At 37.8% G+C, this 25569-nt stretch overlaps 1 protein-coding gene across 2 annotated transcripts in view; it reads left to right on the top strand.

The window, feature by feature from the left end:
* smchd1 (structural maintenance of chromosomes flexible hinge domain containing 1) overlaps nucleotides 1-25569 on the top strand; it is a 129671-nt gene that overhangs the window by 1564 nt on the left and 102538 nt on the right. For both annotated transcript variants that reach the window (XM_043688218.1, XM_043688217.1), the window contains exons 2-14: nucleotides 2960-3035; nucleotides 5312-5473; nucleotides 5622-5704; nucleotides 6224-6357; nucleotides 7653-7767; nucleotides 8153-8272; nucleotides 8734-8900; nucleotides 12613-12703; nucleotides 17636-17846; nucleotides 18810-18927; nucleotides 19391-19574; nucleotides 20898-21095; nucleotides 23854-23967. In XM_043688218.1, coding sequence (XP_043544153.1) covers nucleotides 2960-3035; nucleotides 5312-5473; nucleotides 5622-5704; nucleotides 6224-6357; nucleotides 7653-7767; nucleotides 8153-8272; nucleotides 8734-8900; nucleotides 12613-12703; nucleotides 17636-17846; nucleotides 18810-18927; nucleotides 19391-19574; nucleotides 20898-21095; nucleotides 23854-23967 — 1773 coding nt within the window. The remainder of the gene's footprint in view (nucleotides 1-2959; nucleotides 3036-5311; nucleotides 5474-5621; nucleotides 5705-6223; nucleotides 6358-7652; nucleotides 7768-8152; nucleotides 8273-8733; nucleotides 8901-12612; nucleotides 12704-17635; nucleotides 17847-18809; nucleotides 18928-19390; nucleotides 19575-20897; nucleotides 21096-23853; nucleotides 23968-25569) is intronic.

Genomic DNA, 25569 nt, shown 5'->3' with positions numbered 1-25569 from the left:
AGATAGGATAGTGAAGAAGGCGTTTGGTATGCTTTCCTTTATTGGTCAGAGTATTGAGTACAGGAGTTGGGAGATCATGTTGCAGCTGTACAGGGCATTGGTTAGGCCACTGTTGAAATATTGTGTGCAATTCTGGTCTCCTTCCTATCGGAAAGATGTTGTGAAACTTGAAAGGGTTCAGAAAAGATTTACAAGGATGTTGCTAGGGTTGGAGGATCTGAGCTACAGGGAGATGCTGTTTTCCCTGGAGCGTCGGAGACTGAGGGGTGACCTTATAGAGCTTTACAAAATTGAGGGACATGGACAGGATAAATAAATAAACCAAGTCTTTTCCCTGGGGTCGGGGAGTCCAGAACTAGAGGGCATAGGTTTAGGGTGAGAGGGGAAAGATATAAAAGAGAGGGTGGTACATGTATGGAATGAGTTGCCAGAGGGTGTGGTGGAGGCTAGTACAATTGCAACGTTTAAAAGGCATTTGGATGGGTAAATGAATAGGAAGGGTTTGGAGGGATATAGGCTGGGTGCTGACAGGTGGGACTAGATTGAGTTGGGATATCTGGTCGGCGTGGACGGGTTGGACCGAAGGGTCTGTTTCCATGCTGTACATCTCTAAGCCTCTATGACTGTAAGTGGAAGGTCATGTCTGATCAACTTCATTGAATTTTTTGTAGAGGTAACCCATTATGCAAATGAAAGCAATGCACTTGACTCATCTGTTGGACTTCAAGGTTTTTGATAAGATCTTGCAGGGACACTAAGTGTAAGAGCCCATGTATTCAAGGAAACTTTGCTAATTGGATCTGAAATTGGCTGAATGGAAGAAAGTAGAGGCTAATGGTCAAGGGGTGTTTTTGTAACCCTCTGTCCAGTGTGGTTCTGCAGGGATAAGTGTTGGGGCACTTGTTTGTGGTATATATAATGCTTGAATGTAGGAGGGTTGATCAATCAGTTTGCTGATGATGAAATTGGTAGGATAGTATATCATGTGGAAGATGGCCTGAGATTACAAGATAATGTAAATGGCTGTTGAGATGGGCTGATCAGTGGCAGATGGAATTCAATTTGGGTATGTGTGAGGTGATGCACTTGGGCAGGGCAAACAAGGCAAGGAAATACATGATGAATGGTAGGGCCGAGGGAAGCATTGAGATCAGAAGGATCTTGGCCTGCATATCCTTAAACGAGTGAGACAGGTACATAAAGTGGTTTAATAGATGCCTCAATGGACAGGTAATACGGTGTAGCTCTGAGCATCATGTGGAAGTGAAATACCCTAGCAGGCATTGCTTGAATCCAGCATTCTGTAAACATTCCATTAGAACACAAAAAATAGAAGCAGGAGTAGGCCATTTGGCCCCTCAAGCCTGACAAGATCGTGGTTGCTCTGTCCCATGCCTCAACTCTTCATTTGTACCATTAACTCCATGATACTTTAAAGATCTATCCACCTCCTTTAACTACTTCTGGGTTAGAAAATTTCAGTCATTCTTCATGCTCTGGGAAAGAAATTTCTTCGCACCTCAATTTTAAGTGAATGTCCCCTAATTCTGTAACTGTACCCTCTACTTTGAGACTTTCACACTGGCAGAGATGTCATCTCAACAGCTACCCTGACAAGTCCCCTCAAGTCCTGTGTGCTTCAATAAAGTCAACCCTCGTTCCTTAAAACTTTAATGAATAAAGGCCAGACCTGTTTAGCTGTTCATATGTCAATCCTAAATCCCAGGAATTAACATAGTTAACCTCTTTTGAACTGCCCTAATGTGAATATATCCTTCCTTGAATATAGGGACCAAAACTATACACAACATTCTCCAGATACAGTCTCACCAACACCCTAAACAGTTGTAAAAAGACTTCCCTATATTTAAACTCCAATACCTTAACAGTATAATCTAAAATTTTATTTTCCTGCTTAGTCACTTGCACTAACCACATGGTAATGTTTCATGTTTAATGCACAAGAACATACTGATTGCTCTATGGTGCATTTTTATGAGTTTCTCTATATTTAAATGATCTTTCTTTGTGTAGATCTTCTACCCTTTCATTCCATTGCTTCAATTTATCCTCTTCACTATCCTGTTCCTCTGCTGTCTGACTTGTTTGGGACTTCCCTTCAATGTAACCCTCCCTCCCCACTAAAATTAGTTAAAATTAATACAATCCTAGTTATGTGGTTCAATGTTTTTTAAAATATTCGTTCATGGAATGAGATCATTGCAGGCTAGGCCAGCATTTATTGCCCATCTCTAAAGAGTCAATCACATTGCTATGGGTCTGAAGTCACACAGGCTAGACCAGATAAGGATGGCAGTTTCTTTTCTTAAAGTACATTAGTGAACCAGGTGAGCTTTTTCAGCAGTCAACAATGGACTCACCAAACTCTTAACTTAAGATGCCACCAGCTCCCACGGGACATTCAAATTTAGATCCCCAGAGCATTACCTGGGTCTCTGGGTTTACAGCCCAGCAATAATAACACGAGGCTGTTGCCTACCCTATGAAACCCATGCCTGTGGAACAGCTCTGTCTTTTCTCAGTACTGGTGCCAGTGTGCTGTGAATCGGGACCCATTGCTGTCACACCAGTCTTTGAGCCACACATTTACTTATGCCACTATGCTTTCTTAAAAAAAAAAATTGTGGGATGAGTGTGACCATGCATACGCATGATCAACATACAGCTTTCATTGATCCATCAAGCAAGGTTACGTCTTTGGTGTTTGGAAGGTGTACTTCATTGAATAGTAAAGAAGAGGCCTATTGACTCTGCACCAACTAAGTCTACTCTGCATCTGCACTTGGTCCACAGCAACTGAAATATCAACATTCAAGGCTTATCCAGCTACTCTTTAAAGGTTGTGAGGTTTCCCACAAATTTTCATTTGACGACTGAAGGAACTTGGAAGTAAACTGGCTATTTGTGTGCTGAATGCAGCTTTTGTTCTGTTTTTCAGGCTTTTGATATTACTGCAGGAAATAATTTTGTAATTACAACGACAAATAGGAAAGAAATTAAAAGTCAAAACTTTGGTAAGTTTGTTCCAATATCATTTATGTTTTGGTTGGATGCTCTGATCGGACTTTACGTAATATAGCATCTTTCATCTCATTGCCTGGCTGAGTACAACGCATTATCATGTGTGATGACCTTGCTGTATTGAATGCTTTAAAGTCTGATATAACTGACCACAGTGAGAGTATGTAGCAACTATAAGTAACAGATCCTGAAATGATATCTTGTGCTAAACTATATAATACTTGGTTCAAAACTAATGTAGCTTTCTCAAGTAAATATCTAAAGACTGATGAACCTTCATAGTTAATATTTTTTAGAGGACTTAGATTTTGAAAGATTACGGGGAAAGATTTTAGAAAAAGGGTCAATTTCAAGTTTTGTACTGTAAAATAGTTTTTGGACTATTGCCTGAATATGAGGAAAATTACAAGCAAATGTTTGTAACTTCGGGAAAATGTGTGAAGCTAATAAGAGTATGGAAGTTACTGTTTTTTAGGGACATTTAGCCCAGTCAGGATAACATTTGTTATGGGTCCAGGAGAACTCAGCATGGCAACAAGCTACTGATTAATCAAGTTGCCGTTTAACATAGGCTCTGAATGGAATGAATAAGACAAAGTGAAGCGAGGAAGCCACATTTTTCCCCATCCCTTTTTGTAAAGTGACTAACTCTGATTTTGTGCTGAAAGTACAGAAAAACCTAAAGGGACAAAAAGGATCATGGGTCCAATCCAGAAACCTGTGAATTACAGACTGATCACTGCTATGCAGATAGCATTAAGGCATCTCTGAAGTTTTGATAATTGTGAAATCAACTCCATCTAGTTCTGTGATTTTTGGTTGGTGATACAACTCTTCTGACTATTGTTTTTTCTTCCATTCATTATATTTATATTTCTTTTTGTCTGGTGGAAGTTTTAAATAGGTTGGAGTTTAAGTTACATAAATTAGAAATCTTTTACCGTTTTGTTAAACTTAAGTGTCACAATAAATAGCTTTCACTTCTTACTGAGGGATCTTAATGTGAGCTTTCTCTACCCTGGAAAGCAGTCATTCAAAGACTAATTAAGATTTTTGGTGGCTTTGTTAAGCCATCATATTTATCATGATGTTGGGCCAGTGATCTCCCTCGTCTGTGTGTGTACTTGGCTGCTCTGAGATTTTACGCACGGCAGTCTGCCTACCCACATAAATTGTGGCATTGACTTCTGGTTCTGAAGTACTTGGGGGTTTGCACTTCTGCTGAATTCAGCATGAAATCTGTTTAATCTTCTGAAATAGTGGTTGAATGGATATTTCAAATTGTATTTTCTAAGCAAGCTCAATTTGCCTTGATCACGTGACAGATGTTGGACTTGTCTGTCCTTTGCCTTATCATTTCTGCCTTTAAGAATAGTTCTAATGGCTAGAATTAGGTTTTTTTTTAAAGTGTTGGCTAAAGAACACGTTTTTTGAAGTGTGTCTGTTTTGGGTTATTTAAAGGAATAGGCATTTATCCTTTTGTAATCCTGGCTGTGAGTGTTAACTACTTATTGCATTTTCATTGATTAAGTTTCTTAATAAAAGCAATTATATTAATTTATTTTTAAAAAATGGATCTTTATATTTAAAAGCTGTTTAGGTTTGGTGTTTAATTGACCATTTTGGTGATGGGAAAAGTATTTTCCTTTTTATGTTGCAATTCATGGAGTTGCTGGATGATAATAACAATGTACTTCTCCCGCCTCAGTGGTAGCAAGACCTATTGTCATAAAGATAAAAAAGTAACCAACTGTATTTATTTTAAATGATTTATTTTAAATCAAGTTCTCCAATATAGTTTTGTTTTTAAATGTCATCTTTCTGAAAGCTGTCAACTTCAGAGTGCATCAGATGCAGACCAAACATACTGTGATTAACCTCTTCGAGTAGTTTTACATTATCTTTTGCAAAATACCAATTTAGCAGCATATTGCATATTAAGATAATACTTGAACAAGATGTTTTGCACAGAATTTGTTTTGCTTCATGTTACTGTTTACAATTTCTGCCTTATAGTATTGATTACCTAACAATATTTGAATAAGAAAATATTTGGATTCATTGGAGCAGTGAATTTTTTGGGTTTCTTTTTGCTGTACATATAATTTTAAGTTGCTGTATATTTATTGGGAATGTACAGTCATTTGTGCTATAACGTGGTTGAAGAATTTAGACCGTGATTTGCAGACTGTGAATTTTCACGTGGCCTATCATGTTATTATATCAGAACTGACTGTATCAAATTGTTTTATGTTCTTTTCAAACTTAGAGAAAAGTGTCAAAGATGGCATCACCTTATATATACTTAACTCAGTCGACCAAATACTGCCCTCAGCCACAAGGGAGCGAATTGACTTTCTTCCTCACTATGATACGTTGGTTAAAAGTGGAATGTATGAATACTATGCCAGTGAAGGACAGACTCCATTACGTAAGTATATACCTTGCATCATAAAATTTATGTAATAATTCCAAATTGAGAGTGTTCTATCTCGATTAGAACTTGAATTACTCTGATTGGAATGTAGCTTTACTATAGAGGGGCCAAACACAATTAACCATTTATTTTTAATAAACAGCATTTGCCTTCGCTGAATTGATAGATAATTCCTTATCTGCAACAGCCAATAACAAAGGAATTCGCAATATACAGGTCCGACTGGTGAGTAACATAACAAAGTTGTGTACTTCCTGTCAACCTCTTTAATTATAATTTTGTAGGTCGACAATGTGATGGAAACTGCCTGTAATTACTTTTCTTACTGGAGTTGAACACTCCTGCCTATAGAAATAGGAGAGTGGCCCAATAACTGAATGATGAGTTAGTACAGGCAACTTCCAATAAAAATGGATATAGGTATTTATAATGGAAATATAAAAATAAAAGTGAAGAGTATTGTGGAAAAATTTTCAGGATTACATGACAACATCTGGAGACTTATCGCTCTTCAAAAGAACGAGTACACTTCGTGTATTGTAACATTTGATGACAAATCATGCAGGGATTGAACTCTAGTTTGCAATAATTCAGTATCCAGTCCTGTCTCACCTGCAGTTTACTTTTGGTCTTAAACTCTTGGACACAATTCCATCAGAAACTGACTAATACTTTTTGTCTATTTCTAATGCTTTGCAGATTTTTCACAGAATCTAATACTAATGGTCTATTTTTCCTTTTTAGTTGTTTGATGAATCACAAGGTAAATCAGCAGTTGCTGTAATTGACAACGGGAGGGGAATGACATCCAAGCAGCTTAATAACTGGGCTGTCTATCGACTTTCCAAGTTCACCAGAACAGATGATGACATTGAAAGGTTTGTTTCCTGGATACAAACATGCTCATCCAAATCCTCCAATCCTATGAGCCCAAATTATTGGTAATAACCTCTCGTCTGACATTTTCATGAATTTTTTTGCAAATCCAGATATTTTCAGTTTCCTCCTAATAAGCTCTGCGAGTTACAATCTCAAAAACTGATGTCATGCTAACTGAATATAACACTGTTATTCAGCCTTGATCCTTTCGTAAGTAATAAGTTATCTTGCAATCATAGAAACTGTTATACAATCTTTGGAATTCTGGAAGATTAAAATCAATTTGTCGATTATCCTCGTAGCCACTTTTTCTCAATCCCTAAAATATAGGTACTTTGGTCCAGGGGATTTGTAAACTTAGTGTCATTAATTTCTCCAGAGTTTATTTTAAAATGAAGTATTTTTTACTAGGTCCTTAGTTTCCTGCTATGGAATGTTTAATGACAGTAAATATGAAGCACTAGTTTAATATCTTGACCCTTCCTTCATTTCCCACTAATAGTTTTCTTTGCTTCTAAGGGGCACATGCTTATTCTTGCTACTCTGTCTTCCTTCTCACATAGTGGTTCTTGCAAGCTTATTTCTGGTTTATTCATACTGGATACTTTTGACAAACATATTTTTGTTTAAAAATTAAAGACGACTTCATAATTAAACAATGTTTGTTATAGAGTTTTGAGAAGATGTTTAGCTTTATTAAACAAGAATGTTTGTTTTATTATGAAAGATAATAACTATTTAAAATATTTAGGACAGGCTATCAAAACTTCAATTGTATATGTCTTACCTAAAACAGTGAATCATTAGGTAAAGGTAAGTTGCCACTGTCTTTACCAGACAATGGTACTCTCAGTAGAGAGAGATGACTGGTGGTAGTTTAATCTGAGGGTCACCATGCCTGAGGCGAGGGACAATGTTGAGAAGTAGAGTCTTCCTGTAATCTCGTCTTGCGTAGGTTATGTGTATTGACCATGTTAAATGTCCATTACAGACATTAATTAGTGTCATGCATTCAAGCTTGCCTGGACAAATTTAAATTCAATTAGTTGGTGTGATACTAGTAATAATAAATGTGAACTTTAGGATGTTTTAAAAACTCCCATGGGTCATTGCTATCCTTAACTGACCAGTCCTATGCGTGACTCCAGAGCCACTGCAATAGAGCTAACTCGTAAGTGCCGTTTAAAATGGCACAGAAGGCCACTTACTTGTATCGAACTTAGTGAAGTAGCATGTTAGTGGAAAATGGTGAAATTTAAATTATTAATTGAGCTTGTCTTTATTGTTTCCTCAGCGATCATTCAGGATATGTCCGTCCACCCATGGTGCCTCGCAGTCTCAATAGTGACATTTCTTATTTTGGTGTTGGTGGGAAACAAGCAGTTTTCTTCATTGGCCAATCAACTAGAGTAAGTTTCAAAATTTATAGCCCTTGGTATAAATATTTCAATTCAATAAATGTTTATTCAATTTCTGATTATTTTTGCTTTCCATTCTATTAATTCTTAAGTTAATGTACAGTAATTGTAGAAGGTCTTGCCTATAAAGAACAGTCTGTATAATTTGGTTTTGATCAGTAAATCAGTGCATCTTTTAGTTTTTGCAGTTTAGTTAAGTGTTTTTTAAAAATCACTACTGCTGTTATCACAAGCCATTTCTGAGCATTTCTGAATTAAAATTTGGGGCGTCTATTAGTTTAAGGAAATAATTATTTATTTGGTACATTAAATGGTGTAGTATTCCTTTTGCTTCTGTCTGCATGTCCTAACAGAGTAATTTGTTTTTTTTTTGCAGATGATAACCAAACCGGCTGAATCTCAAGATGTGCATGAATTAATGCTTTCTAAAGATGATTTTGAAAAGAAGGAGAAAAATAAAGAAGCGATATATAGTGGATTCATCCGAAACAGAAAGGTAATATTTAGGGTCATTTTTGAGGTCGTCAATTAGAATTAATGAGGTAAATTCTGTTTTGTGTTTGTCACTCAACAACTTCCAATTTACATTTGAAATCTGTTTAAAGTGAATAGATTGAAGTTTTCCCATTGATAAATGTATGTAACATGAAACCTAAGTTTTTTTGAGGAATGAAAGAATTCAATTTCTAATGCAGTTGCATAATTTGGCTAACTCTATGTAACTGTTTAAGTTAAAAGAACTTCGAGGAGCTCTAGAAAGACAACCCGGAAGGTTGAATTTTAATACACTAGAATGGAGATAATAAGGAGTTTTTGTACATGAGACATTGTTTCCAAGTACAGCATATGTACATTTGACTTAGGCAGAAGTACTGGCTGTGTTTTGAGATTATAGTTGTAAAGTATTTCAAATTTACGAAACATTTTTAACAAAATATTGTGCATTTTTTAAAATAGGCAACTGATTCAATGCACATCACCAGTGAAGATGAACGATTCTTGCATAGTCTCATTGTGGAAGAAAAAGACAAGGAAAGTTTTACTGCAGTAATTATCACAGGAGTTCAGCCGACCCATGTGCAGTATCTGAAAAACTACTTCCACCTCTGGACTAGACAATTGGCGTAAGTGACAATTGTTCATCTGGGAGAAAAAAAACTTTATGAGCATTTCACTCCATGCCTGCATTGATGTGAACTGTAGGTTTTAATAGAACTTTCTGATTCCACTATAAATAAAGGTCGCCTATAGTTGCAATCTATGAATCCTTTTTTTTGGCTAATATTAAATAGACTGAAATATTAGAAACCAGTCATTGTGAAGTAAATTCCAAAAAGGACTCTAGGTTGGAATAGCTGTAGAATGAAACTCAAACTTACGAGTTTGAAATTTAGTTATTTGAGTAATAGGATGTGCCAACATATTTTCTGGATTATTGTGCGTTGGACACTAATTTTCCTATCTTTTCTAACTAAATAGTTCATTTCTATGTGAGCAAATATTTTACAGCTTGACAGAAAAGAACCCAATGAACTCAGGATGCAGGAAATCAGAAACACAAAAAGCAATTTCTGAAAAGAAAACTTAGCAGGGCTGACAGTATCTGTGGGGAGAAAGCAGAGTTCAGGTTTCGGGTCCTGTGACATTTCTTCCGAAATGATTGTAGCTAGGAAATACTGGCATATATACTGAAGATGGAGTGGGGAGAGGAGTAAACAGTAAGTGGAAATTAAACCCAAGGGGAGAGAGCAACAGTTGGGTAGATGAAGGAATAGGTAAAAGTCAGCCTGGGAGAATCAACAGTTGTTAATGGAAACCATCAGTAGCTGACTACGGGTTAGTTGTGGTTGTAGCCCAGGTGAAAGGTCAGGTGTTGGTGAAAGGGACTGCGGTGAGCATATGCGAGAGATGCTCAGGCCCAGAGTTATCGAACTCAATACTCAGTTCTGAAGGCTGCATAGTTTCTGAGCAGAAAATGAGATGCTGTTCTTCTAGTTTACGTTGAGCTTTAGTGAAACACTACAGGAAGCCTGAGACAGAAATGTTGGCCAAGGAAGAAGGTGGTAGACAGCAACAGGAAGCTCAACATTTTTGGAGCCAGAATATATCTGTAAAGTGGTTGCCTTGTCTCAATTTCACCTCCCCAGTGTGCCCACATTGTGAGCAACAAATACAGTGGCCTAGATTGAGTAAATTATTTATTAAAGTAAATCACTGCTTCACCTGGAAGGTGGGGGCCTTGGATAAGACAGGAGGAAAAAAGTAAATAGGCATGGATTACACCTGCAGTTGAAGTCATGGTTTAAAGCTCTGGGGAGGCCACATTTGGAGTCACTGATCAGTTCTGGCCACTAAACCTCAGGGAGTGAGATGTTGGCCTTCGGGAGAATGGAATTTGTTTACTAAATAATACTTGGATTTAGGATTAAATTCCAAGGAAAGGCACTACAAAATAAGTTGATACTTAGATTGGGATGATTGGCTTAAAACATTTCAACATATCAAAACAATGTAGATGGAGAGAAAAGAGTCTAGAAATAGGGGTGGTGTAGGGGGCATATAGCCTAAAAATTGATGTCAAGCCTTTCGAGAAAGGCCTTTCGATACCATGAGGATGGTATCTTTGTTCTCCAAGTGGCAATTGATATTAGATCAATTGTTGCTCTTATCTCTGAGATTGATGTGTTTTTTTATAGTTTAAGATGATAGATTGGGAAAGGGTTAAGGATCTTGTAAAAATGTCTGCCCACGATGAATTCATGAGTTGGAGGGAGGAAGTGAATGTATCATGAGTATTTTGCATTAGTGTTTACTGTGGAAAAGAACATGGAAGATAAAGGATGTGGGGAATTAGATGGTGACATCTTGAAAAATGTCCATATTACAGGGGAGTAAGTGCTGGAAGTCTTGAAACACAAAAGTGGATAAATCCCTAGGACCTGATCAGGTGTACCCTAGAACTCTGTGGGAAGCTCGGGAAGTGATTGCTGGGCCCCTTGCTGAGGTATTTGTATCATCAATAGTCACAGGTGAGGTGCCAAAAGACTAGAGGATGGCAAACATGGTGCCACTATTTGAGAAAGGTGGTAAGGACAAGCCAGGGAACTATAGACTGGTGAGCCAGACGTTTGTGGTGGGCAAGTTGTTGGAGGGAATCCTGAGGGATAGGATGTACTTGGAAAGGCAAGAACTGATTAGGGATAGTCAACATGGCTTTGAGTGTGGGAAATCATGTCTCTCAAACTTGATTGAGTTTTTTTTAAAAAAAAGTAACAGAGGAGTGATGAGGGCAGAGCGGTGGATGTGATCTAAATGGACTTCAGTAAGGCATTCGGCTAGGTTCCCCATGGGAGACTGATTAGCAAGTTAGATCTCATGGAATACAAGGAGAACTAGCCATTTGGATACAGAACTGGCTCAAAGGTAGAAGACCGAGGGTGGTGATGGAGGTGGGTTGTTTTTCAGACTGGAGGCCTGTGACCAGTGGAGTGCCACAAGGACTGGTGCTGGGTCCACCACTATTCATCGTTTATATAAATGATTTTGATGTGAATATAGGAGGTATAGTTAGTAAGTTTGCAGATGATACCAAAATTGGAGGTGTACTGGACAGCAAAGGTGGTTATCTCTGATTACAACAGGATCTTGACCAGATGGGCCAATGGGCTGAGAAGTGGCAGTTGGAGTTTAATTTAGATAAATGTGAGGTGTTGCATTTTGGGAAAGCAAATCTTAGCAGGACTTATACACTTAATGGTAAGGTCCTAGAGGGTGTTACTAAACAGAGACCTTGGAGTGCAGGTTCATAGTTCCTTGAAAGTGGAGACACAGTTAGATAGGATAGTGAAGAAGGTGTTTGGTATGTTTTCCTTTATTGGTCAGAGTATTGAGTATAGGAGTTGGGAGGTCATGTTGCGGCAGGACATTGGTTAGGCCACTTTTGGTCTATTGCATGCAATTCTGGTCGTCTTCCTAGTGGAAGGATGTTGTGAAACTTGGAAGGGTTCAGAAAAGGTTTACAAGGATGTTGCCAGAGTTGGAGGATTTGAGCTATAGGAAGAGGCTGAACAGCCTGGAGAGTCGGAGATTGAGGGCTGACCTGATAGAGGCTTAAAAAGAATCATGAGGGGCACAGATAGAATAAATAGACAAAGTCTCTTCCCTGGGGTTGTGGAGTCCAGAACTAGAGGTTTAAGGTGAGAGGGGAAAGATATATAGAAGAGACCTAAGGGCCAGTGTTTTCACGCAGAGGGTGGTATGAGTGTGGGATAAGCTGCCAGATGAAGCGGTGGATGCGTAGTAAAATTGCAACATTTAAAAGGTATCTGGATGGGTATATGAATAGGAAGGGTTTGGAGGGACATGGGCCTAGATTGGGTTGGGATATCTGGTCGGCATGGACAAGTTTCCGTGCTGTATATCTCCACGACTGTTTGACTAAGTTTGTGTAAAGTTTGACAAGTTATCTATCACGTACTTTGAGAAATATTCTGAGTCAGTGGTCAACATTCTGTGCATTGCCCGATGCAAATTTTCTACCTCGTGGAAATATAGGTGAAGAAAAGATTGCCTGCATCCACCATCTGAATCAGTTTTTAATTGTTGACAATTACTTCACAAAGTATTTTTTAAAGTCAAAGTTTGCATCACAATTCTTTGGTAAAAGAATAGCCAAGGGGCTGAATTCTTGAGCAAACTGAATTCATGGCATGGTAGGCTTGACGGACAGTTTGTTGACCTATTTATTCTGTCTGAATTATGCATTTTATCTTTCCAATTTTAAAATTGTTAGTTTCAATTTCATGAAACATTTCAACATGTTTGCTTTATCTTTAGCCACATATACCACTACTACATTCATGGACCTAAAGGAAATGATATGACAGCTACTAAAGAAGTAGGACCCTTTAACAACATTGATATAGAAGTAAGTTTATAACATTAATTTCCATGCTATCTCCTTAAATGCTTAAATTAAAACAAAAGGTAATAGATGTGGGAAATCTGAAATACAAATAGAAAGCACTGGATGTCCTTACAGCCAAGGTCTACAGCTGTTTGAGAAACATCTCAGCACCATATTCTTCAGAGGAGTTAGGGATGGACTCTAAATGAGGCCTTGTCGGTAGTGCCAATATCCTAACTTTTAAAAAAAATAAGCAAATTTGGCAGCCTTTGAATGGAGTGAAGCAAAATTAACATGTCTAGTTGAAAAAGATTCTTCAGAACTGAACAAAAGTTCAAATATGTTGAGCATTGTTACTTAAAGTGAAGGAGAGTTAACAAAAAGGTCTGGAATTGGGTGCAATGTTTGAATGGTTACTCGAGAGAAAAGTATTTTATAGTTTCATTGCAAAAACTTCTGTGACTTCACGTTTTATAGTGGAATAACACATTTAAGACCTATTATTCTTGAATGGCAGCATTCTTGACAGCATTTTGCTTGTGTTATTTTTATTTCAAACTAGTAGATGAACTTTTTTTTTTAATTAGCCTATTACTTCATATTAAGAACCTCTCAAGTCAGTTTCTGTCATGGGAGAATTTCTGAACCTAGAATGTGAAGGACATTAAGTAAAATAAAATCATAGAATGGCTACAGCACAGAAGGAGAAAATATATGTTAGGCTGTCTGCACAAGCAATTCAACTAGTCCATTCTCTAGCTATTAGTTTGTTGCAAGTCTATTATGTAACCTTTTAGCAAAACCTTTGAAGTTCATTTACTCCAAATTAGCTACATTTGTTAAATCATCAAAAATTCAAACAAATTAGTTAAGCGCAATTTACCTTCAACAAAACTGTACTGGCTTTCCATAATTACTCCACAATTGAACGAGTGACTTTTTTTCCCCCCAGGATTATTGTTTCTAAAAGCTTTCCCATCAATAACATCTATTGATGAGCATGTCCTTGTTTGTAAGAGTTTAACGCTGTAATTTTTATAGTACTCCAATTTTGTAGCATCACTACTGTCTCCAAGGAGGACTAGAAGATTATGACCAATATCTCTGCAGTTTCCACCCTTGATTGTATCCAAGAGTGCTGGGACAACGTGTTAGCTCAGGGTGATCAACTTCAAATGGTCATAGAGTCATAGAGCACAGAAACAGACCATTCGGTCCAACCAAACTAAACTAGACCCACCTGTCTGCTTCTGGCCCATTTCCCTCCAAACCTTTCCTATTCGTGTATCTACCCAAATGTCTTTTAAATGTTGTAATTATACACATCCACCACTTTTTCAGGCAGTTCATTCCAAATGTGAGTCACCCTCTGTAAAACATTTTTGCATGTCTTTTCTAAACCTCTCTCCTTTAAAAAGTATGGCCCCTACTCTTGAAATTTCCCATCTTAGGGAAAATACAACTGTCTATCCCTCTCATTATTTTATAAACATTTATCAGGTCACTCTCAACCTCATATGCTCCAGTGAAAAAAGTCCCAGCCTATCCAGCCTTTCTTTAGAACTCAAAACTTCCATAACCGACAACAGCCTGGTAAATCTATTCTGAATCTTCTCCAGCTTAATAATATCCTTCCTATAACTGGGTGAACAGAACTGCACACAGTGTTCCAGAAGAGTCCTCACCGATGTCCTGTTCAACCAGAACATAATGTCCCAACTATTATTGTTTTGTTGGGTTAGCTCTGCTGCCACTTCTGACTGTGACTTTTGTAACGTTTCCTTCTTTGGTAAAGTAAATAAAACTGTAATTTAGTACCTCAGTGTGATGCATTTACCTTCCTCTTTTTGCTACTTCATCAGTTTCAACACTGATCACACCATACTTATACTGTTTATATGATAGAGAGGTCTTATGGAATTCTTTCTTTCTATTGTCAGTTTAGGTCTCTTTCTTTGTTTCTCTTATTTTTTTTTCTTATTCCACTCTGAACATTGTATATTCAGGCTTGCTCTCATTATTGTTGTCAACTTGATATCTGTGGCATGCACGTTTTTCTGCTTCAGATCTTTCCCTTTTGACATTCTTGGAACTTGGCGTGGTTTTTAGATTAGATTAGATTCCCTACAGTATGGAAACAGGCCCAACAAGTCCACACCGACCCTTCAAAGAGTAACCCACCCAGACCCACTCCCCTGCCCAGTATTTACCCTTGATTAATTGTAACTTTTCTACTTGTCGCAATGTACTTCACTTTTACCTGAGCAATGTTTAAAGGCATGTTATGTTGGAGTTTTCCCTACCAGTCTGTAATTCCTGTTTACCTAGTACAAATCCATTCTCACCGCATAAGTGTCTTTATTTTGGAATGCTTCTTTTCCATGGTGAAACTGAACCTCTTAATTTGAAGATTGCTGTTCCTGAAATGGTCCTCAACTGATTCTGATTCACTTGTCCCACTTCAATCTCCAGTACCAGATCCAACAATGCATCCTTCTTTGCTGGGGTGGCACCCATTGTGATCAAGAAATTATTTTTTCAGCGCATTGCTGCGGGTCTGGCGTCACATTTACCAGACCAAGTAATGACAGCAGGTTTCCTTAATGATGAACTTTTATGACATTCAAATATAGTTTTGCATCCTACATTGCTGAAATGAGCTTTCAATTCTGGATTTATTAATTCAAATTAAATTCCATGGTGGGATTTGAACATTGTCTTCAGAGCATTAACTTGGGCCTCCTAGGTTACTAGGAGAAAGTGGGGACTGCAGATGTTGGAGTTCAGAGTCAAAAGGTGTAGTGCTGGAAAAGCACAGCCGGTCAAGTAGCATCCAAGGAGCAGAAAGTTGACGTTTCAAGCATAAGCTCTTCTTCATTCTTGGTGAGCTTATGCTGCCTTAATTACCTTAACTATCTGACCTTCATTCAGAATTCTCAGGGCATGCGCACCGAAGTCTCTTAGATCTTAAGTACTTTCCAGGCTCCTCCTATTCACATTGTAGTCCCTTGCCTTGTTTGTTTGTTACTTCTAAAGTGCATTATCTCTGTTTTTTACATTGAATTTCATTTCGCATTGCTGTGCCCAGCCAACGATTCCATTGCAATTAATTATACCAGTGCAACTATTTTTGTTTCATCTGTAAACTTCTTGGTTATTTCCTCTGCATTTAAGTGCAAATCATTAATTAAAATGGATCTCAATTGAATCTTGCAGAATCTGATTGAAAGTAGAATTCCAATCACAGAAGCATTCCTCTACTGTCACTATCTACCTTTTGCTTCTCTGCCAATTTTGGATCCACTGTGCCACTTTGCCTTGGATCCCATGGGTTCTTCCTTTCTTAATCATGAGGGACCTTATCAAAACCGTGCTAAGTCCAGGTAGACCACATCAGAAGCATAGCTCCCATCACTCCTGGTTACCTGCCCAGCATGTTAAATCAAATTTGCCAAACGTGATCTTCTCTTAAATTTTCCAGCCTTCTTTCTGTCTCATTCTCCTCCTCCCACCTTCCCCCATGTGTGTGCACACACATGCATTATTCTGTTTTATCCACCAATGCCAGTACTCAGGAGCAGATGGCACCAAGGCTGATCTAGGAATGTCTGTTTTTGAGATCTTGCCAATCTTTTTCCAAATTCTCTGAAAGTTTTCTGCAGGAACTCATTACTGTTTATCTCTTTGGTAGTGATTGGGAACACAGATTCTGACCATTCTGCCTCCTCTCAGAATTTGGTTCTGTTCTTTATAATCAGTTAGTATTTCTAAAATAAATCCTGATAATGCACCTTCATCGTTATAATGTTTAGAACCCGCTTTAGTCTGAATGTTAGTTTATTTAAACAATTAAGGAAATCTATTTGCAAAACGAGCAACTTTTACAATATCTCATTTGGAAATGTGTTGCTGGAAAAGCGCAGCAGGTCAGGCAGCATCCAAGGAACAGGAGAATTGACATTTTGGGCATAAGCTCTTCTTCAGGAATGAGGAAAGTGTGTCCAGCAGGCTAAGATAAAAGGTAGGGGGGAGGGGCATTGGAAATGTGATAGGTGGAAGGAGGTCAAGGTGAGGGTGATAGGCCGGAGTGGGGTGGGTGCGGAGAGGTCAGGAAGAAGATTGCAGGTTAGGAAGGCGGTGCTGAGTTCGAGGGATTTGACTGAGACAAGGTGGAGTGGGAGGGGGAGTTGAAATGTTGAGCCACGGGGTGGTTGGGTTGGTTTGTCCAGGTGTCCCAGAGGTGTTCTCTGAAATGTTCCGCAAGTAGGCGGCCTGTCTCCCCAATATTGAGGAGGCCACATCGGGTGCAGCGGATGCAATAAATGATGTGTGTGGAGGTGCAGGCGATGGAGGAGTCCAAGGACCTGCATGTCCTTGGTGGAGTGGGAGGGGGAGTTGAAGTGTTGAACCATGGGGTGGTCGGGCGATGGAGGAGACCAAGGACCTGCATTCTGGTGATGGAAGAATATCTCAGTTGGGTTTGTCTTGTCTCTTTAAGCAAATGGGGAATACCAATCATTTGTTCCTTTCAAGATATTAAAACTTTGTACTTCGGTTTGTAAGTAGCCCTGCACCATAATTGTGATTAGAATTGTATTTATTATAGGAAGACCAATAAAAGCAAATGCTCATATCAGCAGTAGGTTGCATCCACACTAACTAACCTCATTTTTTTTCAACACAGTCCTCTCTGTTGGTTACTGGCATTAAGGGAGTGAAATTAACCAATGGGTCATTCAGTCAGTTGCAGCCTCATAGATTTTAAAGGACTTCCTCTTGTTCTCCTGATTTATCCTCTTTCTTGTAATTAAGTATTTTAAAATTAATGAAAGTTATGGAAAAGAAATGTGTCTATTTAATGGGCTTGTTTTGTTATATGCAGATTGGTTTATGCGACTTGTCCCATTATTAGTATGGTTTCATTTTAATGTTTTTTTCATGTCTTTGTGTTAGATCTCAATGTTTGAGAAGGGAAAAGTCCCAAAGATCGTGAATTTAAGGGAAATAAAAGATGACATGCAGACTCTCTTCATCAACACAGCTGCAGACTGCTTTGAATTTAAAGCACACGTAGAAGGAGAAGGTGTTGTTGAAGGAGTAATACGTTATCATCCATTCCTCTATGATAAAGAAACCTATCCTGAAGACGTTAGCTGTACATTCAGTAAGCATGATTCTAACATTCAGCATTTTCTTATTTTCTTTTACCAACTCCAACCATAACCCATCTGAGTTCTGGTCTGAGCATTTAAGGTACAAGTATGCAAGGCTAATTTGATTTTTGTGATATTAATCTCCAGAATCTGAGACCACCAGAACATAGAGTCATAGAGATGTACAGCGTGGAAACAGACCCTTCAGTCCAATCCATCCATGCCGACCATAGTGAACACTTCTTTTACCATTACTGAAATTCACTTACACACTCAAAGTAATGCATACTGAACTTAGACTGTAACTTAAGTTTTATCAGAGTATAAATAGAAGTAGGTAAAGAGAAAGTTCCAGGGGAACATAAGGCCACTTTTTCATTAGTGGGAGGTGACTGGTAGTGAGTTTAAGATGAGGGTCACCCAGCCTCAGGCAAGGGTTGATGTTGAGAAATAGAGCTTCACTGTTGCAAACCAGCTGTCTAGTCAGCTGAGCTAACTGACCCCAGATTGTTCCGTGGAGCCCACTTAACCATTCACAATGATCCTATCCCTGTTTATCTCCACACACTTGATTCCTTTGTTATCAAAAATCTGTTGACAGTTCTTGAGTATACTGAAACGACTGATCAGCCACAAATTTCAAGAGTAGAGAAATTCAAATTAGTGGACAGAACCCATTCTGTCTTTTGCCATGTCATAATATTGGGACTTGTTCATTTTATTTCGTGAATTGCAAAAATGCTTATCTGTCATTTGAGTGTTGAACCTAATTATAAAGTCTTGGATTCATAATTGAATTGTGTGTTTTCTGACTACAAATGTACTTTGCCAAGATTTATTCAACTTGTAAATAACCTTTGTAACAAGTACATTAGAATATTAGTAGCAGCTGGAGAATGACAGAAGGAAGAATTGGAGTTCTGTAACAAGTCTTCTGAATCTTTTAAATATTTTTCATTTTTGTCTGTTTTAAGATACTGTTGAGGATGATGAGGAAGACTGTTATTCTGTTGATAAAGGAGCCAGAGGCAAAAGACCAATATTTGAATGCTTTTGGAATGGAAGACTGATTCCCTACACCACAGTGGAAGAGTAATATTAAATGAAATTTTTATCTTGTTATGCAGACTTATATTGTGCCTGTTCTTTCCTTTTCTGAGTTTTTAATGACTTTGCTGAAGTGTGATTGTGCAGCCCTTTTTTGATAATTTGCTCCCTAGTTCCAGGAGAGACTTGAGTGATGTAAAGTTATCACAGCCAGTCCTATTATGCCTTAGGATATGCACATCCTTACTAATATGTTATTTGTTTTACAACATCTTTGTTTTTATGTTGGTGTTTATGATAGGATCTGTATGTCTTCTGTTTCAAAATCTATAGTTTATCTGCACATTCACTAACTGAAGTTTCAATTTGCTAATTAGGGTTCAAGTGCCCTCACAGCATCAAAATACCTTCAATAAACTTTGTCGTGAAATAACAAGTTAATATAATGTTATGAAAAACATTCTGCATGTTACGGTTGTAGAAATGCTAATCATGTTTATTTTTCCAGTTTTGAGTTTTGTGCACCCCCCAAGAAAAGAGGACTGGTGGCTCTGGAATGTTACAACAGGATCTCGGGGGTGCTTTTTACCAATGATAAGTTTCAGGTCAGCACCAACAAGTTGACATTTATGGATTTAGAACTGAAGTTGAAGGATAAGAACACACTTTTCACACGTGTTGTGAATGGCCAGGTATGGAAATGTAATTTGTGTATAATTGAATGGGAAAACAAAATTATGAACAGTTGAATTGTTTTAACTCTTTATGCAAAGAACAGGCTGTCTGTTGATTAATAATTGCGTTAAGGTCAATTAAATTGATAAGCAATACGTTTTTCAACACATCAAGTGCCCTTTTTTTCAAAGACCGTGTGCAATTCATTTTATCCAAATTCCACACCTGGCAATGGAATAATGTTCCTTTAGAAAAAGATTTTCAAAATTTATTGATCACAAAATTCCTCTCATCTGGTTTTGCTTTTCTAATGTTCCTTTTCTGGATACTTGGGCAACTATTATGGGGCTAAATGGGGTTTCTACTGCACTTCTGACAAAGTCAACAGGTCTGTCAAATATTTGCACCAACTGACAGAAATCAGTTTCGTATTGGAGATGAAACTGAGAGTCCTCTCCTCTCGGGCTTTGGAATGCAATCCCTGTACAAGGTGACCAATCATATGGGAGAGAAGTGAAATTTATCTACAGTCAGTTTAGTTTGAAGGATAATTGAATGTGTACAAGTTAAAATAGATTGCTTTGTGCAAACGTTTACCATAATAGGAGGTGTAATCTTAGTGAAAGACAATTTCTGGAGAAGTTTAGAACATTGAATAATGACATACCCGATGTCAAGAAAGGCTATTTATTTATTCTCACAACATTTGAAAAAATGTTCCAGGGTTAATGAACACTTTGTACAGTGATGAAATATAAGAAGACACTTCAGAGAGCTCTAAATATTCAACCTTTTAACAGATGTTTACTGTAATTTGTTACCATTTCAACTTATTGCATTGTTTTTCCAACCTCTGCTTTGGAGGCTGATATTTTTCCAACACCTATGTTCCACTATAATGGTATTTTAGAAATGATATTTAAGGTGTATCTTTGCTCCTAAATTCTGCCTTTTGTTCTCCAATGGAGATCTCTACTTCTGTACAGGAATAAGAACACTGCAGAAGTACTTCATCTCATTTCTCCATTATTCTTGAACATACAATCCTGGGTTTGTCTCTTATATTTTGATTTCACTAATCAGTGTCAAAAGTTCAATATTTATTGTTCTAATAGCTTTCATACTTGTGAACTGTGTTGTGGAGCCCCTTAATTTTTATTCAAAATAAAAGGCCAGTTTTTGAACCATTTCTTCCTAATAACATTCAAAGTTAGTGATTTTTTTTTTCCCTAAGGTTGTACTATCCTGTCTGTACTGGCGGTAATTTCTAATTTACAGATAGTCTTTGAATATTTTGATTCTGATATGAGTAACATTTGTGACATAAAATTCTCCTTCAGGAGCAAAGAATGAAGATAGACAGAGAATTTGCAATGTGGCTTAAAGAATGCCATGAGAAATATGACAAGCAAATAAAGTTCAGCTGTTATAAAGGCACAATCACAAGGAGTGATCTACCATCTAAAAGAATGCAGAGTCCTTGGGCTTTATATGCTGGTATTGAATGGGATGGCAAGACCTTCAAAGCAGGAGACTTGGTAAGTTTCTGCACATAATATTGATACAATAGCTGGAGATTAGCCAGCTAAATGATCTTCCTTTTGCTTCTGGATTGCTGAACCCAAAAGTGTCTTTGATAATGGATGTTTACATAATCCTCAGCACTAAAAATGCTCAATAACGTGTGGCAGGTAGGCTGACCCTTGTGATTGACTCCATATATTTTTATTTAGAGGATCCAGCAGTTGACCAGTTCCAGTCCTGTTTTGATTGATAATTTACATAGCAAGAAGTTGAATTGTGTACACTTGTATCCCGAACTTCGATTGTAGTCACTGCACTTGTGTCGGCTAAATATCAGTGATGAAGCGGAAATTGAGTTGGAGTTGATGCTTACCATAATCTAATGGAGCCCTGTTTGGGTGTATATGCTAGTGAGTGAAGGATGTGGACTTAAAGGAAATTTATATTTAATATCCTGCTTACTCTGGTTGAACATAAAAAGTGCTATGTCAGGTAGGAACCTGTATTTGGAATTGTAATCTCAATAATAAAAAAAGCAACAGCTTTGGGATGGAGGAGGAATTAGGTAAAAGGAAAGTTGAGGCTTGAAGAAAATTGAACTTAAAAAATGTTAGCGACTCACTTTTGAGCTTTTATTTCTAAAATTTCTAAATAACCTAATAAGCCAAGAGCATGTAATGGCTGATACTTGTCAAATTCCAGCAGTAATCTGTAAAACTAGATTAATAGACTGTTTCTCCTTGACGTCCAATGGCATTGCTATTCCTGAATCCCTGATCTTTGCTACAGCCTGAATTATTCAAGTTACTTGTTAATGACTTGGATAATGGAATAGAAAGTCATATATCCAAATCTGCTGATGACACAAAGTTAAGCGCCATTGTAGACAGTGTAGATAGCCTATCAATATCCTTTTGTAATTTTATGCTAAGTGAAAGAATAAAACTGGCAGAGTGCCACGTAAACAAGAATATAGTTGTTGATTTTTGGATGAGTATGGATTAGATTGTATGAAATTTAAATACAGTGCATGTTCAAAGGGTCTTGTGCGTTCAGGTGCATGGATCTTTAAAATGTCATGAACAGGTGCAGAAAACAATCATGTAAACTCATGAAATGCTGTCCTTGATATCGAGAGAACCAGAGTACAAGGATGCTGAAGGTGTTCTGCAGTTACACAAATCCCTGATTAGATCTACTTGGAGTAGTAGATCTAATTCAGGGCATCATGCATTAAGAATATATTGGTGTTGGAAGGAATGCCACATAATTTTACAGAAATGATATCTAACTTTAAGGAGTTAAGAACTTATACAAATTAGGCCTGTTTTCTCTGGAATTTAAAAGCTTAAGGTGCTAATCTGATTGAAAGGTTCAAGCTATTAACAGGAAAAGACAGGCTAGATAAAGGCGTACTATTTGCAATGGTTGCGGATTCCAGAAATAGGGAGCATAATTGGAGAATTAGAACTAGACTGTTCAGGTGAGATATTGGGAGGCATTTCTACACATATGTTTGGAACACTGCCTGCAAACAGCTGTAGAAGCTTGATCAGTTGTTCATTTTAAAATTGAGAAATTTTTGTTTAGTGAAGAGATAAGAGCCAAAGGCAGATACACGAAGTTAGGCTGCAGATCTCATGATTTCCTTGAAAATAAGAGTCACAGGTAGACAGGGTAGCGAAGAAGGCATTTGGTATATTTGCCTTCACTTGTCAGTGCGTTGAGTAGTTAGAAGGTATGGAATATCTGGTTTCTTTGATAGAGAAAGGATGTTGTTAAATTTGAAAGGATTCAGAAAAGATTTATAAGGATGTCACCAGGGTTGGGGATTTTGATCTATAGGGAGAGACTAGGGCTATTTTCTCTGGAGCATCGGAGGCTGAGGATGCTTTATTAACCTTATGGAAGTTTATAAAATATGAGGGGCATGACTAGGTCTTTTCTCCAGGGTAGGGGAGTCCAGAGTTAGAGGTTCTAGGTTTGAGGTGAGAGTGGAAAATTTTAAAAGGCACCTAAGAGGCCACATTTTCATGCAGGCCGTGTTGTATGTATGGAGTATACTGCCATTGGAAGTGGTGGAGACTGATACAATTACAACATTTAAAAGACATCTTGCATGGGTATGAGAAAGAGTTTAGAGGGATATGGGCCAAATGCTGGCAAATGGGGCTAGATTACTTTAGGATATCTGGTTGGCATGGAAAAGTTGGGCAAAAGCGTCTGTTTCTGTGTTGGATATCTCTATGACTCTACCTTATTGGAACAGGCTCCAGTGGCTGAATAGCCAGGGTTGTTCCTGTGTTCCTAAGTAAAATCCTTTGAAGGTAATCCTTATTGAATCAGATCAGTTTTCTCTGGTGTTCTGAGTTTTATTGCTACTGAAAAATCCTCCTGAAGAACTAATTTTATATTTGTGGTAAGTCAGATTTCCTTATTAAGGTAAAAATATATGTTTTGTAGGCTTAATCTTGTGTACGTCCCAACCATTTATTTTTGTTCTTCAATAAACTGCTGGCTCACCCTGCTTGATGATCTCATTATTATTAGGTGTAACTTGATGTCAGGTTCAAACTGGCCCTGTAGAAGAGGAAAGTTATGGCACAAATATAGCAAGATGTTTCTGGTCCACTTCAATGTGAATACATTTGTTTTGCTGTTAAATGAAATTCATATTATATGCAATCAAATGCTGAAAATATTTTGAGTTTTCAGTTCCGTCTGTAGAATTAATTTGTAAGGCACAAACTGAAAGGATATCTGTGTTTCCAGGTTAAAACTATCAAAACGATGCCAATAATTTATGGACGCATAGTTCGTTTCCTCCTTTATGGTGACCATGAAGGTGATGTGTATTCTACTGGAGGAGAAGTACAAGTAGCTGTGGTAAGTAATGTTATTAATAAAGCCCCATAGTCAAATGTTATGTTAATCATATCCATTTATATTTGTATTTAACCTTTTATTACCTTGCTTAATTATTGAAAATCTGGAATATATTTGCAATATACAGAAATATTTAGGTTTGTTATGTATGAGTGGTAATCAGTCATTGTTATAAGATCTGAGAAGATTTTATTTTGTGAAGACTTTAGTCTCTTGTGCTGCCATTGCATTTGCAATGATAATGGTAGTTCTGACATAGTCATAGTAAACTCTTCCATGTACTGAGTGTGTCATGGCTGGGCCAGCATTTATTATGCATTAATCTCCAAATTGGATTTGTCTGAGCAGTGTTCTTCATTGAAAAACAGAATTTGTTCTGAAGTTGTATTACTCTAAATCAACATAAGGATATCAGGAGCACTCAAAAGGTCAGTCAGCATTGTTATAATCAGACCAGGTGCAAGGTTCTGCAATTTGTGGCTCCAGATAAGGTACACAAAATGGTTCAGTCCCCAGGTGGCTGGCTCTGCATCTGTATTTACTTATGCCCTCGGTAGTTACAATAAGGTTTTCTTAAACGATTCCTTCCCTTGACGATATCTATTTCCCACACTCAAATGAGCTTATGTTTTGAAGGGAGCTAATTTCACCAGGGTTTCTTAAGAAGTGAGTTTATTAATTACGAAGCATAACAATTAGTAATGCAACACACACTGATTAGAAATGAGCCAAGTCCAAAAAGATAAAAGAATTTTAAAATATATACGAGTCAGTTTCTGAATTGTCAGCAAAGAGTTGATATTTGACCAACGTGGCCATTGCTGTTCTAGGGAGAACTATCAAAGAGGCAGTAGAAGTGGCTTCTATTAGGAGCTCTAAATGGGAGAGGCCAGAGAACACTTCGCATCTGGTTTTCACATGTTGATCAGTTGCCATCTTAAACACAGCTTAGATCGGAGGAGAGGTCAATGACACTAACTTTCCCAGCTGAATGCAACATTTTTATACCTTTCGTGTTACAATGCAACATTGATGTCGTTGCTAGCCACGTCCCCCAAACTTTATATCCAATCCAATAAACACAGGATCAGTGGCACACATCTCTATGGACAGCCCTTATCTAGTATCTCTATATCGAGAGCACAAATCTGGCTATGGACATCTCCAAAAATAGCTGCCAATTCCTTTTGCCATCTTGTGTTAGCTAAAAAAAGCTGCAGGCGGCTATCCTGTCAACTTTAGTCATGCACTGTTACAACACTCTGGGTGTTAGAGGTAGCACTGACTTTGGGAGGATAACAGTGACTTCGCAATCAGCTTTTGATAATTCAGTTCCAGTATTAAAGGTGGGCGGGGGAGGCCTTTGTTTACTGACTTGCAGCACTCGGCACCTTTGCCAGCAACATGGGTAATTTAGCTGTGTATGTTAAGAGGACTGTTCGGAGGACAGCCTCTCGTTATCTTTGTCATTGCAAGAGATTGCAGTCCAGTCGATTTTTGGAGTTTCCCTGACACCTTTAAATGCTATGTTCCATCAAGTCCCATACAAGTGTTTTTTAAGCCTAATTATTTGCTGTACACAGTTGTCTTTTAAAAATTGCA

This window comes from Chiloscyllium plagiosum, chromosome 4 (assembly GCF_004010195.1).
Source record: "Chiloscyllium plagiosum isolate BGI_BamShark_2017 chromosome 4, ASM401019v2, whole genome shotgun sequence".
Lineage (NCBI taxonomy): Eukaryota > Metazoa > Chordata > Chondrichthyes > Orectolobiformes > Hemiscylliidae > Chiloscyllium > Chiloscyllium plagiosum.
The sequence above is the reverse complement of the archived record's forward strand: the minus strand, read 5'-3'. Positions and strand labels throughout refer to the sequence as shown.